General features: G+C 40.1%; 2 protein-coding genes across 5 annotated transcripts in view; one reads left to right on the forward strand and one right to left on the reverse strand.

The window, feature by feature from the left end:
* LOC126937697 (40S ribosomal protein S6) overlaps positions 1-8,658 on the forward strand; it is a 40,439-nt gene extending 31,781 nt beyond the window's left edge. The window contains exons 2-7 of the mRNA XM_050761345.1: positions 4,059-4,106; positions 4,656-4,787; positions 5,366-5,576; positions 5,757-5,903; positions 8,263-8,420; positions 8,528-8,658. Coding sequence (XP_050617302.1) covers positions 4,059-4,106; positions 4,656-4,787; positions 5,366-5,576; positions 5,757-5,903; positions 8,263-8,420; positions 8,528-8,623 — 792 coding nt within the window. The 3' untranslated portion in view covers positions 8,624-8,658. The remainder of the gene's footprint in view (positions 1-4,058; positions 4,107-4,655; positions 4,788-5,365; positions 5,577-5,756; positions 5,904-8,262; positions 8,421-8,527) is intronic.
* A 2,165-nt stretch (positions 8,659-10,823) lies between these two features.
* The window catches only part of DENND4C (DENN domain containing 4C), a 147,000-nt gene continuing 142,165 nt past the window's right edge, over positions 10,824-15,658 (reverse strand). For all 4 annotated transcript variants that reach the window (XM_050761312.1, XM_050761309.1, XM_050761311.1 and 1 more), the window contains 3 exons: positions 14,956-15,106; positions 13,123-13,187; positions 10,824-12,906 (listed from right to left, as the gene is read on the reverse strand). In XM_050761312.1, the coding sequence (XP_050617269.1) occupies positions 12,770-12,906; positions 13,123-13,187; positions 14,956-15,106 (353 nt within the window). In that variant the 3' untranslated portion in view covers positions 10,824-12,769. The remainder of the gene's footprint in view (positions 12,907-13,122; positions 13,188-14,955; positions 15,107-15,658) is intronic.

The following is a 15,658-nucleotide window of genomic DNA, read 5'->3' on the forward strand; positions in this document are numbered from 1 at the left end:
GATTATATAAATTGGGCTTCAAAATTAAAAACTTTAACATTATTAAGAAACTGAAAAGGCTACAGAATAGGAGAAAATATTTGCATATCACCTATCTAGAAAGAGTTTAGTGTCCTGAATATATATTTAAAAAAACTCCTACAACTCATTAACAATGAGACAAACAACCTGATTTTAAAATGGACAAATGCTTTGGGAGTTTGAGGCAGGAGGATCACTTGAGGCCAGGAATTTAACACCAGCCTGGGCAACATATGGAGACCTTATCTCTATTAGCCAGAGTCATAATGGGTGTGCTGAAGACCACTGGCCTTGTGGGATTGGCTGTATGCGAGAATCCACAAGAGAGGCTAAGAAAATTGTACACGAAGATTTTTTATGTTCTTGAGCAAATCCCTAAAAATGCAGCATACAGAAAGTATACAGAACAGATTACAAATGAGAAGTTGGCTATGGTTAAAGCGGAACCAGATGTTAAAAAATCAGAAGAACAGCCAGGCGCAGTGGCTCACTACTGTAATCCCAGCACATTGGGAGGCTGAAGCAGGCAGATCAGCCTGACTAACATGCTAAAACCCTGCCTCTACTAAAAATAGAAAACTTAGCCGGGCATGGTGGTGCAGGCGTGTAGTCCCAGCTACTCGGGAGGCTGAGGCAGGAGAATCACTTAAACCCGGGAGGTGGAGGTTGCAGTGAGCCGAGATCATGCTACTGCACTTCAGCCTGGGCAACAGAGTGAGACTCTGTCTCAAAAATAAATAATTAAATAAATAAAAATTTTAAAAAATCAGAAGACCAACTTCAAGGTGGTCAAATAGAAGAGGTGATTCTGCAGGCTGAAAATGAACTAAGTCTGGCCAGAAAAATGATGCAATGGAAACGATGGGAGAGACTCCTGCCAATCAGTAGAAATGGCCAATATAATTATTAAATGACTTTGGAAGGTTGATGGGAAACTGATGTAATTAAATATTCTGTTATATTAAAAGTGTGAGCCAGGCACAGTGGCTCACACTTGTAATCCCAGCACTTCAGGAGGACGAGACGGGTGGATCACCTGAGGTCGGGAGTTCGAAACCAGCCTGACCAACATGGAAAAACCCCGTCTTTACTAAAAATACAAAAATTAGCCGGGCGTGTTGGTGCATGCCTGTAATCCCAGCTACTCGGAGGCTGAGGCAGAACAAATTGCTTGAACCTGGGAGGCAGAGGTTGAGGTGAGCTGAGATAGCGCCATTGCACTCCAGCCTGGGCAACAAGAGCGAAACTCAGTCTCAGAAAAAAAAGAAAAAAAGTGTGTGGACCTGGTGTAGTGGCTGATACCTGTAATCCCAGCATCTTGGGAGGCCAAGGCAGGAGGATCATTTGAGGTCAGGAGTTTGAGACCATCCTGGCCAACATGGTGAAACCCCATCTCTACTAAAAATACAAAATTTAGCCGGGCATGGTGGCACACACCTGTAATCCCAGCAGCTACTCAGGAGGCTGAAGTGGGAGAATCGCTTGAACCTGGGAAGCAGAGGTTGCAGTGAGCCGACATTGTGCCACTGCACTCCAGCCTGGGCAACACAGCAAGACTCCGTCTCAAAAATAAAAAAAGGCAAAGAACCCTTGTGTACTGTTGGTGGGATTGTAAATTGGTACAGTCACATGTAGAAGAGTATAGAGGTTCCTCAAAAAATTAAAAATAGAACTACTACATGATCCAGCAGTCCCACTTCTGGATATCCCAAATAATTGAAAACAGGGTCTGTCTCTAAGATATATTTGCACACCTATGTTCATATCAGCATTATTTACAGTAGCCAAGAGGTGGAAACAACCAAAATGTCCAATGACAGATGAACGGTTAAACAAAATGTAGTATCTACATGCAACAGAGTATTATTCAGCCTTAAAAGCGAAGGAAATCCTGTCACATGCTATAACACGGATGAACCTTGAGACCATTATGTTAAATGACATAAGCCAGTCACAAAAAGACAACTACCGTTTGATTCCATTTATATGAGATACTTAGTCAAAATCATAGAGACAGAAAGTAGAATGGTTACCAAAAGCTGTGGGTAGGGGGAAAGGAGTTACTTAATGAGTATGAAGTTCCCGTTTTGCAAGATGAAAAAGTTCTGGAGATCTATTTTACAACAATGTTAATATATTTAACATTACTGAAGTGTACACTTCAAAATGGTGTCAGGGTTTGAAGACAGGGTGTCATTATGTTTGCCCAGGCTGATCTCAAACTCCTGGCCTCAGGAGATCCTCCCATCTCAGCGTCCTAAAGCATTTGGATTACCAGTGTGAGCCACTGAGTTTGGCCACCCTAAAATATTTTTAAAGGGAAAAACAAACAAAAAAACCTAGCCCATGGTTCTAGACTTTGTCTTTGCCTCACATTAATTTACTCCCACTACTTCAATAAAAATAATTAGGGCGAAAAAAACAGGGAGAGTTAAGAGCTTATACAGACATTTCTCTAAAGAAGATATACAAATGGCCAACAAACACATTAAAACATGCTCAACATCATTAGTCATTAGGGAAATGCAAATCGAAACCACTATGAGTCGCAGCTACTCCAGAGGCTGAGGCAGGAGGATGCTGCAGGCCAACAGTTCCAGACCAACAGGATCTCGCTTTGACCCTGTCTCTACAATACATTTTTTAAAAATTAAAAAAAAAAAAAAAAAAGTGTTGGCCATGATTTTGATAAACTGCGGTCCTCATACATTGCTGGTGGGAATGTAAAATGGTCCAGCTGCTGTGAAATAGTTTCCGTTTCTCCCTGAGAATAAAATTACTGTATGACCCAGCAATTTCACTCTTAGGTATATACCTAAAATAACTGAAAACAAGTACTCATACATAGAAGAACTATTTACAATAGTTAAAAGGTAGAAACAACCCATATGTCTATTAATGGATGAATGGATAAACAAATTGCAGTCTATACCTACACTAGCATATTGAGCCATAAAAGGGATGACATACTGATACATGCTACGACTCAAAAGATTAGTAAGACAGACACAAACGGTCAATATTGTATGATTCCATTTTTGTGAAATAGGCACATCCACTGAGACAGGACACAGATTGGTGGTTGCCAGGGCCTGGTGGAAATGGGGAAGGGGGAGCAACCGCTTAACGGGGCACAGCGTTTTCTTTTAGGATGATGAAAATGTTTTGGAACTGTATCGATAGAGAGGCTGGTTGTACAGCATTGTGAATGTACTAAATGCCACTGAATTGTTCACTTTAAAAATGACTGGTTATGTCAATTTCACCTTAACAAAAAAATTACATACAGTACTCAGATTTTAAAAAGCATCATTTCACCAAGATTCCACGAATTAATGTGAGATGATCAAAGCGGATTCAGTAGAATCGTTCAACTTCGAACGTGAAACAGTCCTAAACTCAAACCTTTGTGACACTAAAGTGGGAAGATGGTATGTGATAATTTTAGAAAGTAAACATTATTCTTGTTTACTTGATTTGGAACTCGAACTTTTTATTTTGAGGCGGAGTCTCCCTCTGTCGCCTAGGCTGCAGTGCAGTGGTGCGATATGGGCTCACTGCAACCTCCGCCTCTCGGGCTCAAGCGATTGTCGTGCCTCAGCCTCCCTAGTAGCTGGAACTACAGTCGCCCCCCCCTCCACCACGCGCGTCTAATTTATATATTTTTATTAGAGACGGAGTTTCGCCATGTTGGCCAGGCTGGTCTCGAACTCCTGACCTAAAATAATCCGCCCGCCTCAGCCTCCCAAAGTGTTGGGATTACAGGCGTGAGCCACCCAGCTCCAAAACCCAGGGAGCGTGGAAAAGACAAGACAGGGAAGGGGCTAACCCTCAGAATTACACGCGGGCTCGCCTTACCAGACCACCACTGCTGGCATAACCTCACATCCACTGGCAACCAACTTCACCTCCCACACCCTGATTCAACTCAACCCCGGAAGTGCCGCCCACCCGTGCTTACTTCCGCTGTCCCGTACTTCTGCTCATCTCGCGAGAACTGAAAGCGCCTATGAGACTTGCGCTAAGCGGAAGTTGGTCCTCTTTTCCGTGGCGCCTCGGAGGCGTTCAGCTGCTTCAAGATGAAGGTAGGTGGTGGTGGCGAGTGTTAGACTGGTTTGGGGAACGTGAATCGAGTCCCAGAACGCGGCATTGCCTCATTTCCAGCACTGCAAGATCCTGGCTTTAGGTGGAGAAGGGTCTCAAGTAGGAGAAGGCTCGCTTTTCTGGGGCATGGAGCTTTTTGGCCGAGCGGATGGCAAGCGATTGCGGCTGGAGCCGCGGCGGGCCGGGAGCGCCATGGTGGCGTCCCGGCGTGTTGCCCAGTTTGCGGCAGGCCTGTGGTGCGGCTCTTGACCCCGGCTTTCTTGCTTCGGGAGGGTGAACAGCTGCGGAGCGCCCTCGCCCCCAGAGTCATTCTGCGGGGCTTGAGGGGAACACGTCCTCCTGAGTGCGGCGCTTCTTGACTGCTACTGTGCTTTCACGTGCTTTTAGTGAGTACGGTCGGCATCTCATATTTCCTGCTTGTGTGGAGGCAACATGAAAGGCTTTTTGCAGCGGAATTAACTTTGTGGATGGCTCTACAATTACCTGTGTAGGTAGTTTCGTAAACTATTTCCCTCCCTTTTAATCCTTAGCTGAACATCTCCTTCCCAGCCACTGGCTGCCAGAAACTCATTGAAGTGGACGATGAACGCAAACTTCGTACTTTTTATGAGAAGCGTATGGCCACAGAAGTTGCTGCTGACGCTCTGGGTGAAGAATGGAAGGTAAAAGTTAACAATCAAATTGTTGCAGCTATTGAAGTCAGACGGTAAACGCCATTGGTAATTGGTATTTGGAATGGGGTTCAGACTGCGGGTTCTGGCTTCTGACCTTTGGTAAGTTGCTTCCGAATGCCACTTTATGAAGTTGAGCTGTTACCTTGGAGGGGAGACATAGAGTAAGCCGTAAAATATACGTAAAGTTTACATCAACGTAATTCTTGCCATGCATCATGCATTCGGCAGATGTCACATAGCTGTCCTCATAATCTCCAAAGTGCGAAGACGCATTGTATCTGATTTGTTTGTTGCTCTTTGATATTTTATCTTCCTAGTGCTGTTATTTCTAATAAAACATCGGTTAGAAATGCGACTTGAAAGACATCTGATAATTGAACTTGATAAGTTGGGAATGTAGACAAAACTTACTATCAGAGAAAACGTGCTTAAGTTTTAAGTTTAAATTGGTTTTCATAATGAATTATACTTTCTCATATAGGTGTGGTTCACAGAGGTCACAATCCTGTATTGTATAATTTTGGAATAGAAATAGTAAATGTGTCATTGATTGTATGCTCTTGCAGGGTTATGTGGTCCGAATCAGTGGTGGGAACGACAAACAAGGTTTCCCCATGAAGCAGGGTGTCTTGACCCATGGCCGTGTCCGCCTGCTACTGAGTAAGGGGCATTCCTGTTACAGACCAAGGAGAACGGGAGAAAGAAAGAGAAAATCAGTTCGTGGTTGCATTGTGGATGCCAATCTGAGCGTTCTCAACTTGGTTATTGTAAAAAAAGGTGAGGGTTACTTGTGTTCAATTTTCATTGAAATTGATGTAAAGCCAGTTGTCCAAATGCTTATTCATTTGCAGTATCCAATGGATTTGTTTCTTTACCATCAATTCAACATTAAATATTCTGATTTAGGATTCTTAAGGAAGTTGTTGAATTAAAATCTTTTCAATTGTGTCTTCTAAGGAGAGAAGGATATTCCTGGACTGACTGATACTACAGTGCCTCGCCGCCTGGGCCCCAAAAGAGCTAGCAGAATCCGCAAACTTTTCAATCTCTCTAAAGAAGATGACGTCCGCCAGTATGTTGTAAGAAAGCCCTTAAACAAAGAAGGTAGGAGGGATTATGCAATTAGGGCTTGCTTAATTTTGGTGATTTGTCAATATCATTTTGTGTGCATATCAGAAGATAAAAATGTGCCTTTGGAGCCTTAGCATTCTTCACCTGGAGTCTGAATTTTTACAAAAAATATGTGGGGGTGGCCAGCATACCCACTTGGTATTAATCCTTGCTTATTATATCCAGTGCCTTGTAGAGTGCAGTAATTTCCTTGAAAATCTGCCTGTGAATCTTTGATGTATACATTTATCCAAAACTAACCTGACTTTAAGGTCATTGCTATCTGGTTTAGGAGTCACATGCTTGAGAATTCTGGAACTATTATGTCACCACCACACACTGTAATTTTTTTTTTTTTTTTTTTTTTTTTTTTTTTTTTTTTTGAGACGGAGTCTCGCTCTGTCACCCAGGCTGGAGTGCAGTGGCCGGATCTCAGCTCACCGCAAGCTCCGCCTCCCAGGTTTACGCCATTCTCCTGCCTCAGCCTCCCGAGTAGCTGGGACTACAGGCGCCTGCCACCTCGCCCGGCTAAGTTTTTTTTTTTGTATTTTTAGTAGAGACGGGGTTTCACCGGGTTAGCCAGGATGGTCTCGATCTCCTGACCTCGTGATCCGCCCGTCTCGGCCTCCCAAAGTGCTGGGATTACAGGCTTGAGCCACCGCGCCCGGCCCACACACTGTAATTTTACATCAGATGTTCTAAATTATTACTGTTAATATTTTTTAAGAGATGAGGTCACACTATGTTGCCCAGGCTGGTCTAGAACCCTTGAACTCAAGTGATCCTCCCACCTTGGCCTCCCACAAAGTGCTGGGATTACAGGCCACCACACCCAACCCTAAATTATTTTTTGGCTTACTAAAGAAGTTGCTTTAAACTTTTGTTTCATCTGTAGGATATGGATAACAATTGTTAAGAGTTGTAAGAATTAGAAGTTAGAGACCTTAGAATACTAGGAAGCGGGAGTTAGGGATTTTGGAGCTTTACCTTTTAAGAACTTGTGTCAATATATTAGACAACATACCAGTGAGGACCTCAAATGACAATATTTCTGTAGTGAAATTTGGGAATGTTTATGTTAAATAGAATAAACAGCATGTCAGTCATGGTTGGGTTTTCCTGACAAAATCTGAAAGAATTTCTCTGAATTTTGTTTTTTCAGGACTGGTGTGACTTAACACCTGTACATGGCATATATAGTACATGTTAAGTCAGTAATTACAATTATTTGAGCACTAGGTACTGTTCAAGGTGCTGAGAATACAGTATAGACAAATTCCTACCCTAATGAAGCTGACATTGCAAAAAAAAAAAAAAAAAGCAATTGACAAATAGGTGGCAGTTGCCGATAATCAAAGCCCTGGAAATAATCAGAATAATAAAAGCGTGGTGTGGTTGATGGGTATTTTTAGATGGTTCCTGTGTTTATAGTAGGAGTCTGAAATATTAGCAGAACCTGAACATCTGAGCATTTAGCCTAAGGCAATTAAACTCCCATGAGTGTTCATGAAACAGCCTGTGCTCCAATGCAAATCTACAGTCTGAGCAGTTTTGGAGTACAGATCAGATTAATGAAGATACTTTAACAATATGTCACATAATCTGATGTTAATTGTTACGTTACCCCTGAATTGGCAGGAATTGTCAAGGGAAATAGAGATGCAAGCTTACATCAAACTTACACTTAAAAGTATGGCAGGATGATTATGTAAATACTATGTTAAGTGGTTTTCACAGACAAATTGACTATGCAGAGTTATATTTTAACATAATGCCACTGTAGTTTAGTAAAACTGGAAGGTAGTAAAGGTTAGCTTGGTTATTTTTCAGCACTTGATTTCCCTATATTTTTATAATATTTAACCCATCTTCTAGATTTCTGTGGAGGGGCAAAAAGTATTTTAAAATACTTCTGATTTGATTTTAAAGGCCTCAATACAGGTTTTCTTTTTTTTTTTTTTTTTTTTTTTGAGACGGAGTCTCGCTCTGTCGCCCAGGCTGGAGTGCAGTGGCGCGATCTCGGCTCACTGCAAGCTCCGCCTCCCGGGTTCACGCCATTCTCCTGCCTCAGCCTCCCGAGTAGCTGGGACTACAGGCGCCCACAACCGCGCCCGGCTAATTTTTTGTATTTTTAGTAGAGATGGGGTTTCACCGTGGTCTCGATCTCCTGACCTTGTGATCCGCCTGCCTCGGCCTCCCAGAGTGCTGGGATTACAGGCGTGAGCCACCGCGCCCGGCCAATACAGGTTTTCATAGATGCTGTTGATGAAGCTTACGTTCATTTCTGATGTTTTTAAAGTAGATGTGGATTCTAACAAAACAGTTGAAATGATTGAGTCCTTTGAATTTTTAGGTAAGAAACCTAGGACCAAAGCACCCAAGATTCAGCGTCTTGTTACTCCACGTGTCCTGCAGCACAAACGGCGGCGTATTGCTCTGAAGAAGCAGCGTACTAAGAAAAACAAGGAAGAGGCTGCAGAATATGCCAAACTTTTGGCCAAAAGAATGAAGGTTAGTGTAAGATGATTTGAAGGGGTGGGAGGAGTTCGACCTGGCTTTGGATTTGCATCTTTACCCCAGAAAGGCCTTAACTATATGCTGTTTTTTGTTTTGTTTAGGAGGCTAAGGAGAAGCGCCAGGAACAAATTGCAAAGAGACGCAGACTTTCCTCTCTGCGAGCTTCTACTTCTAAGTCTGAATCCAGTCAGAAATAAGATTTTTTGAGTAACAAATAAATAAGATCAGACTCAGATCTCTGTTGACTTTTCATTGCTTGACAGAAAACTACATAAATGAAGAGAGGGAAAGTTGGTCATAGAAAATGGGGATATGTATATGGTAATCCAATGGTGGATAAAATCAGACCTATTGTGTGGTAGTGGAAGACAAGGTCAATGTAAAGGGGTTCTTTTTGGGGGATGGGTAGCACAGGAAGGGATTCTGAGCATAAGACATCTGCCTCTTCAGAATGGCATTGAACTGAGGGGAAATGATGAGGACTATTTATCTTTTTCATATAGTTTATTTTGAGGAATATAGCTCTTTAAAACACTATACACAATTTAATACATGAAAATTGACCATGTGAAGATGAACATGTCTTCTTTTTTGAAGAAAAGGTAACTTTTAAGCCATAGTTTTAGTGGATACCATCTTAAAATGAAGTTTTTTAAACCATTTCAAATTTGCTTTAACAGAGTTTTTCAACTCCAGTGAATTGTTAGGCTGTTTCACACACTGAAAAGGAAATGACTAAAAACATTCTTGGATCAGTGAAAAATGCACAAAGCATGTATTTTTTTCTAATAGTTTATATTCTAACTATCCTGACAGTATCAGGATCTTTACAAGAAGGCACATTAGGCTTTAAGGTTGAAGCAATGCAAGCTCTTTGTTGGAACTACTGTAATAGCTTTATAAAGCAGAGTACTAAATGTTAAATGTACATGTTAATCACCTAGGGGTCTGGTTAAGGCGCAGATAGTGATAGAGGAGTGGGGACCCACATTTTCACATTACTAAAAAGCTCCCAGGTGTGAGGCCAGTAATGCCAGTCCCTGGATGCCTGCTACATGGTGTTAAAAAGCTACATAACATGAATCTTAGCTGGTGATTAGTAGTATGCAGAACTTAAAAGGCAAAGGGGATCACCAGGTGGGGAGGCCAAGGCAGGTGGATCACCTGAGGTCAGGAGTTAAAGACCAGCCTGGCCAACATGGTGAAACCCCATCTCTACTAAAATACAAGAAAATTAGCCACCGGCGCCTGTAATTCCAGCTACTTGGGAGGCTGAGGCAGGAGAATAACTTGAACCAGGGAGGTTGAGGTTTCGGTGAGCCAAGATCACGCTGTTGTACTCCAGTCTGGGCGACAGAGCAAGACTCCCTCAGAAAAAAAAAAGCAAAGAGAAATTTAGCATTTTACCTGAAGCTAAAAGGACTGACCACAGAGAGGAACTTAAGAGCCACAAGGTGAGTCCGGTATACGGTCCAAAGTTTTGTATTAACCAGTTCTTGGTTGACTGTGATGCACAAAACATGAGAACCGCCCTGCTTTCTGAAAATTGAGTGCAGCCACAAAATGAGGGCAGTCTGTTTCTCCTTAAGACTTTTTTTTTTTTCCTTTGAGACAGGGTTTCACTCCTATGCCCAGGCTGAAGAGCAGTGGTATGGCTCACTGCAGCCTTGACCTCTTGGGGACTACAGGTGTGCACTGTCGTACCTGGCTTGTTTTTGTGCTTTTTGTAGAGTTTTGCTATGTTGCCCATACTACTCCTGAACTCAAGGGATCTGCCTGCCTTGGCATGCCAAAGTGTTGGGATTACTACAAGCATGAGCCACCATACCCAGTTCTCCAGAGACAGATGCGAGTCATTCTGACATGTCATTACTATGCAGGTTGTGATCAACCTATACAATTCATTCGTTGGAAGAAAAAACAATTGCTATCAAACCCCAAACCAATGTAAGGTACTGCTAAGTAATCTGGACTAATTTTAAAGATTGCTTTTAGAAGTTGTCAGGATTAAAGTAGCATACAGTGCTACAAGTCATTCTGGGTACTTCTAAATCTTTCCATAGTAATGTTTTTTTCTTGTAAATTTTTAGTGGTACCCTATCTGCGGTGGGTATTGGAAAAAGCCTTTAAGAATTTACAACAAGAAATCAGTCCCAATATCTAAGTGGCAGCAGCAGGCTAAAGTTTTCAAGGTATGATTGCTAAAGTTATTAGAAAGTTTGTAATTTGATATAGCCATATATTCTTAAACATGTAAAGAGATCTTTACAGAATTTTTTTAATGGGAAGTGCTTCAGTAAGTGAAAATTTAGTTCAAGTTACGAAGACTCCAGTGAAGAAATGGAAAAAGCAAAAGTATTGGAATTCTAAAGATTACAGATTTCAGGAGGCTTAATGTAACAAAACACAACGAACTTAAGAATTTTTCATTTTATTCAAGCTCAATTTTTATATGCAAGGTAATTCAAAACTTCTGTTGGGTCAGTAAGTATTAAGTATTAAAACTAGTACCAAGTCTTGAGTTGCAAAAATATATACTCTGAGACAGTGCAAAAGATCCATTAAAGGTAATGAAAATTGTACATAATTTCTGACAAGTTGTTTAATTTAGCATTTTCACAATAAATTCACACTAGAATTCTGCATAGGTCAGATTAACCCTGAAATGTTGAAAGACTGGTACAATAACTACAATTTGTAAATGGTTACATCAGGTAGAAGGGAGTTAGGCTGTTACTGTACCATATGGAAGTAATTTTACTGTGTCAACTCATTTAGCCATCTGCATAATTACTGTAAACACTCACAAAACCACTGGCTTTTTAAACCATGCAGAGAGTTAAGGCAAACTTACTGTTCCTAAGGGATACTTTTAATAAAGGCATGATAAATGTCAAAGTGAGGCATGTGAGATCATGATTTTCTTAAACCTACTGACAACAAGCTTAATAAATTTACAGTTTTAAGACTTAATTGATTCAACCTAAAAAAAACACAGTATTTACAAATGCACATTTTTACTCACAAGCATACAAATCTAAATATTATACAAGAATAAAACTTCTGTGTGCAGTGCAAGTTTATCCCACAGGTTTTAAAAAGTGATCAATACCAACAAGGTATGTGCCTGAACAAAGATTTTACGTTTAATGACATACACTTTAGCATTTTAAGCATGTTCCAATGAATTTCATAAATTATTAGGCAGCTGATTTAATTCCATTTTAACTGATGATTGATTCATTTGTTCCAATTTTAAAACTATTGCAAATTAAGATATGGGAAGAGGATGGAAGTCACTGGATAATCAGGATAAAATCCATTAAGCAAGATAATACATAATATGAAAAGTGTATTATGTTGGTGCAAAAATAATAGTTGCCATTAATAGTGGCAAAAACTACAATTTTGTGCCAACCTAATGCATTAAAGTCAGGGAAGGCAGCTGTCACCAGATTTTCAGGTAATTTTAAGATTAATGACTACATACAAATTCAGTAGTAGTCATTCATTTAATAATCAGAAAATTTCAGAAAATTGTATTGCAACATGCAATCTATTTTAATAAATATACACTTAGAATATGGCTGTATATACACATACCTGCACAGCCCTACACATATACACACTTACACAAATATGTTGCTTTTTTTTTTTTTTGGAGACAGTCTCACTCTGTCACCCAAGCTAGAGTTGCAGTGGCGTAATCTCCATTCACTGTAGCCTCTGCCTCCTGGGTTCAAGTGATTCTCCTGCCTCAGCCTCAGTAGCTGGGACCACAGTGGCGCGCCTAATTTTTGTATTTTTAGTAGAGACAGGGTCTCACCGTTTTGGCCAGGCTGGTCTCGAACTCCCGGCCTCAAGTGATCCACCCACCTTGCTCAGCCTCCCAAAGTGCTGGGATTATAGGCATGAGCCACCGTGCCCGGCCATGCTGCTTTTGTAATTGAGATATTTCATTTTGGAGGTTAGGCAAATTTAATTTGCCATTCCTCAAACTCAGTAACTTCAAATATAAACAATGCCTAGAATGAATATGGTTCCTCATTATTTCTATCAAACTACTACAAATACTGAGGAATCCCAAAGTAGTTTTCTACAGAGGCAGAAAAGCAGTTCAGGAGTTGAAAATCTTCAATGTTAATAAGCCCTGGGACATTTAAATGGCATTTCATATTTCGACATGATACAGTATGAATCATAATTCATTAAATACTGTCCTCAAGAATTACTTCAATTCCATATTCACCAGTTCTTACGATTTGGGGAAAAAAACTCTTGAATGTTTCCAGATTAAATCTAATCTCCAAGCCTTGTGTGTCAAAATTCTAGTGAATCTCTATTTAAATGAGAGGCGCTCCAAAACACTTCCTGCACCACTCGACACTGGCACTTGGTGGAGCATCAATTTTCTGCAACTTTTCAAGAATCTCTGAAGACAGACTATTGTATGCAATTCCATATTCATTGTCAAATGCCTCTGAAAGAAATTTTCAAAAATGAAGTTGTAATTTGTTAAGAAAGACAACAGCCGTTCATTTCAAATTGGTATTGAGTCAAATTATATGTTTTTGAACTACATATTTAGAAGTAGAAATCTTTTAAATATTTTATACATACCAGCTACATTTTTTAAAATTACTTTTGAAAATAAAATATAAAATTTCCTTTCGTAATCTTTTATTAACCAACTTACCAATATCAATATTCTCTCTTCCTAGAGACACTAATGATAAGAAGAGGATTTCTCTGTATAAACTCCTATAAAACAAATATGTTTTAAAAGTTAATGGGCAAATAGCATTAAAATACAGATGCATTTTTTTTTTTAATGGTGAAGACATTAAGTTTTGTCATCTAGTTAACAGTAATACACCTATGTCAATGTCCTAGTTTTAATATTACGTTACAGTTAGTTATATGAGGTGTCACATTTGGAAGAAGCTGCATGAAGGCTACACTGAATTCTGTACTATTTTTGTAACTTCCTGCAAGTTTCTATTCCAAAGTAAAGTTAAAACATAGTTGATGGGCATAAAGCTTCACATTAGTAACAATTAAAAATGGCTTAACTTTATTTCAACAATACATTAACTGTTTTAACTCTAATTTCTAATTAAAATGTACAAAAGCAGAGTCTTCTCTCATCTTTTGTCACTTGACAAAGTAACAGATTAATTTCTAAGTAAGTTAGGGGTTTAAAACCCTTGACACAATGTAAAAGGTGGTGTGGTCTCTTTACTATTTCACCCAATAGCAAAGGACAGTTCACCTTTATTTGGCTTGTGAGCATTAAAATGTCACAAATGAAACACTAAAAGTGAGCTTTATGACTCAGTTGTTAAAGATGAGAGGAAAACTTAAGAAATGCACTGATGTACAAAGAAAAAAAAAGTAGGAGGTAATGCTGATTCTAGTGACACTTCACATCGCTTTCTTTAGAAGCTTCAGAAGCCATAATATGACATTTCTAATATTACGTCCCTGTCCTTAAACTACAGATGCTTGCAGCAAGCTACTCTTATTACAGACTGTGAAGGTCATCTCTACCTCAACTATTGAGAGTAAAAATGGATCCATCCATTTTCATTATCAATTCTTGCCCTGTCACTTCTGAGATTATCTTCAAAGATGCCATGACCTAAAAAACTTGAAGGGGACCGTGGAAACATTAGTAATGTTTGATATACGCAATTACACACACTTTTCTGAAGCTTCTACTGCAGAATTCACTTATGCTGAGGAGGGGATGAGTACTAATCTGAGCATATTAGCAGACAATAGTGACAGGAGCACAATAACTCCATATCCTTTGTAGTTCACTGCATGTATCCCTTTCCTAAATTGTTTCTACTCCTATTCCCATATTCTCTTGTGTCCAACAAAAGAAAAGATGTGTGGGTATCACAGGCCCTGAATAAGTGGTACATAAGTTTATCAATGTTAATAAATATAATTATAGGTTTCCAGCAAACAGCAGTAATGTTTCCAAAAGAAAGTACATTTTAGATCAATGAATTATCTTCTTAAAATATAATCTATTTCCACTCTTTTTTTTTTTGAGACAGGGTTTTGCTCTGTCACCCAGGTGGCAGTGCAGTGGTGTGATCACAGCTGACTATAACCTTGACCTCCTGGGCTCAAGAAATCCTCCTGTCCCACCCTCTCAAGTAGCTGAGGTCACAGGCACATACCACCCCCGCCAAATTATTTTTTTACAGAGATGGGGTCTTGCTATGTTGCTCAGTCCAGTCTCAAAATCCTGAGCCCAAGCAATCCTCCTGCTTTGGCCACCCAAAGTGCTGGGGTTACAGGTGTGAGCCACCGTGCCAAGCCCCCAGACACTTTTATTGTGTGTGTGTGTTCAAGTAGGAATGCATATATCTGTGTAGCACTTTTTAGAACAATCAGATAGTTTGCAATGAGTATGTATATCTTTGACAACTAGAGATATTTTTTAAAAGTAAGATAATTTTTAAAAAACATGAAATGATTGAGTGGTGGCAAGCAAAAAATACTGGATTATTACCTTTGTCTTTTCATGCCTGGCTTCATTTGCTGTGAAAGTAGGTTGATGGGTTTAAGAACATTATTATGCTGAATACTCTGCCTGATGGTTTCTACTAAAGTGCTTGTTGCTTGTTGTTCCTCTGACAGGAGAGATGATTTCTTTTCAGAATCTAACAATAAGAACACAGTTTTTTTTCAATTATTACTATTATTATCTTTCTTTTTTTTTTTTTTTTTTTTTGAGACGTCTCACTCTGTTACCCAGGCTGGTACGCAGTGGTGTGACCATGGCTCACTGCAACCTTCATCTCCCGGGCTCAAGTGATCCTTCCACCTCAATCTCTCAAATAGCTGGGACTACAGGTGTATGCCACCAGCTAATTTTTGTATTTTTTGTAGAGACAGGGTCTCACCAGGTTGCCCAGGTTGGTCTCAAACTCCTGGGCTCACGCAATCTGGGGTTACAGGCGTGAGCCACTGTGCCCTGTCCCAATTATTTAAAAAGTTTTTTTTCCAGAGTTGTGGCATTTTCTCCTTGCTTAACCAATATCACCTCCCCAATACTAGTAACATTATGTGGCAATGTGCCCAACTAAAAAATATTTTTCCTGCTCTCTTCAAACAGGCAGACCTGTCACTCTGCCTTTCTCTTCTAATATATGGTGGCTTACTGCCTGAGGCTGGGATGTGATAGCTTGTACTCCAGCAGCCATCCTGTGACC

The sequence above is a fragment of the Macaca thibetana genome, chromosome 15 (genome assembly GCF_024542745.1).
Source record: "Macaca thibetana thibetana isolate TM-01 chromosome 15, ASM2454274v1, whole genome shotgun sequence".
NCBI lineage: Eukaryota > Metazoa > Chordata > Mammalia > Primates > Cercopithecidae > Macaca > Macaca thibetana.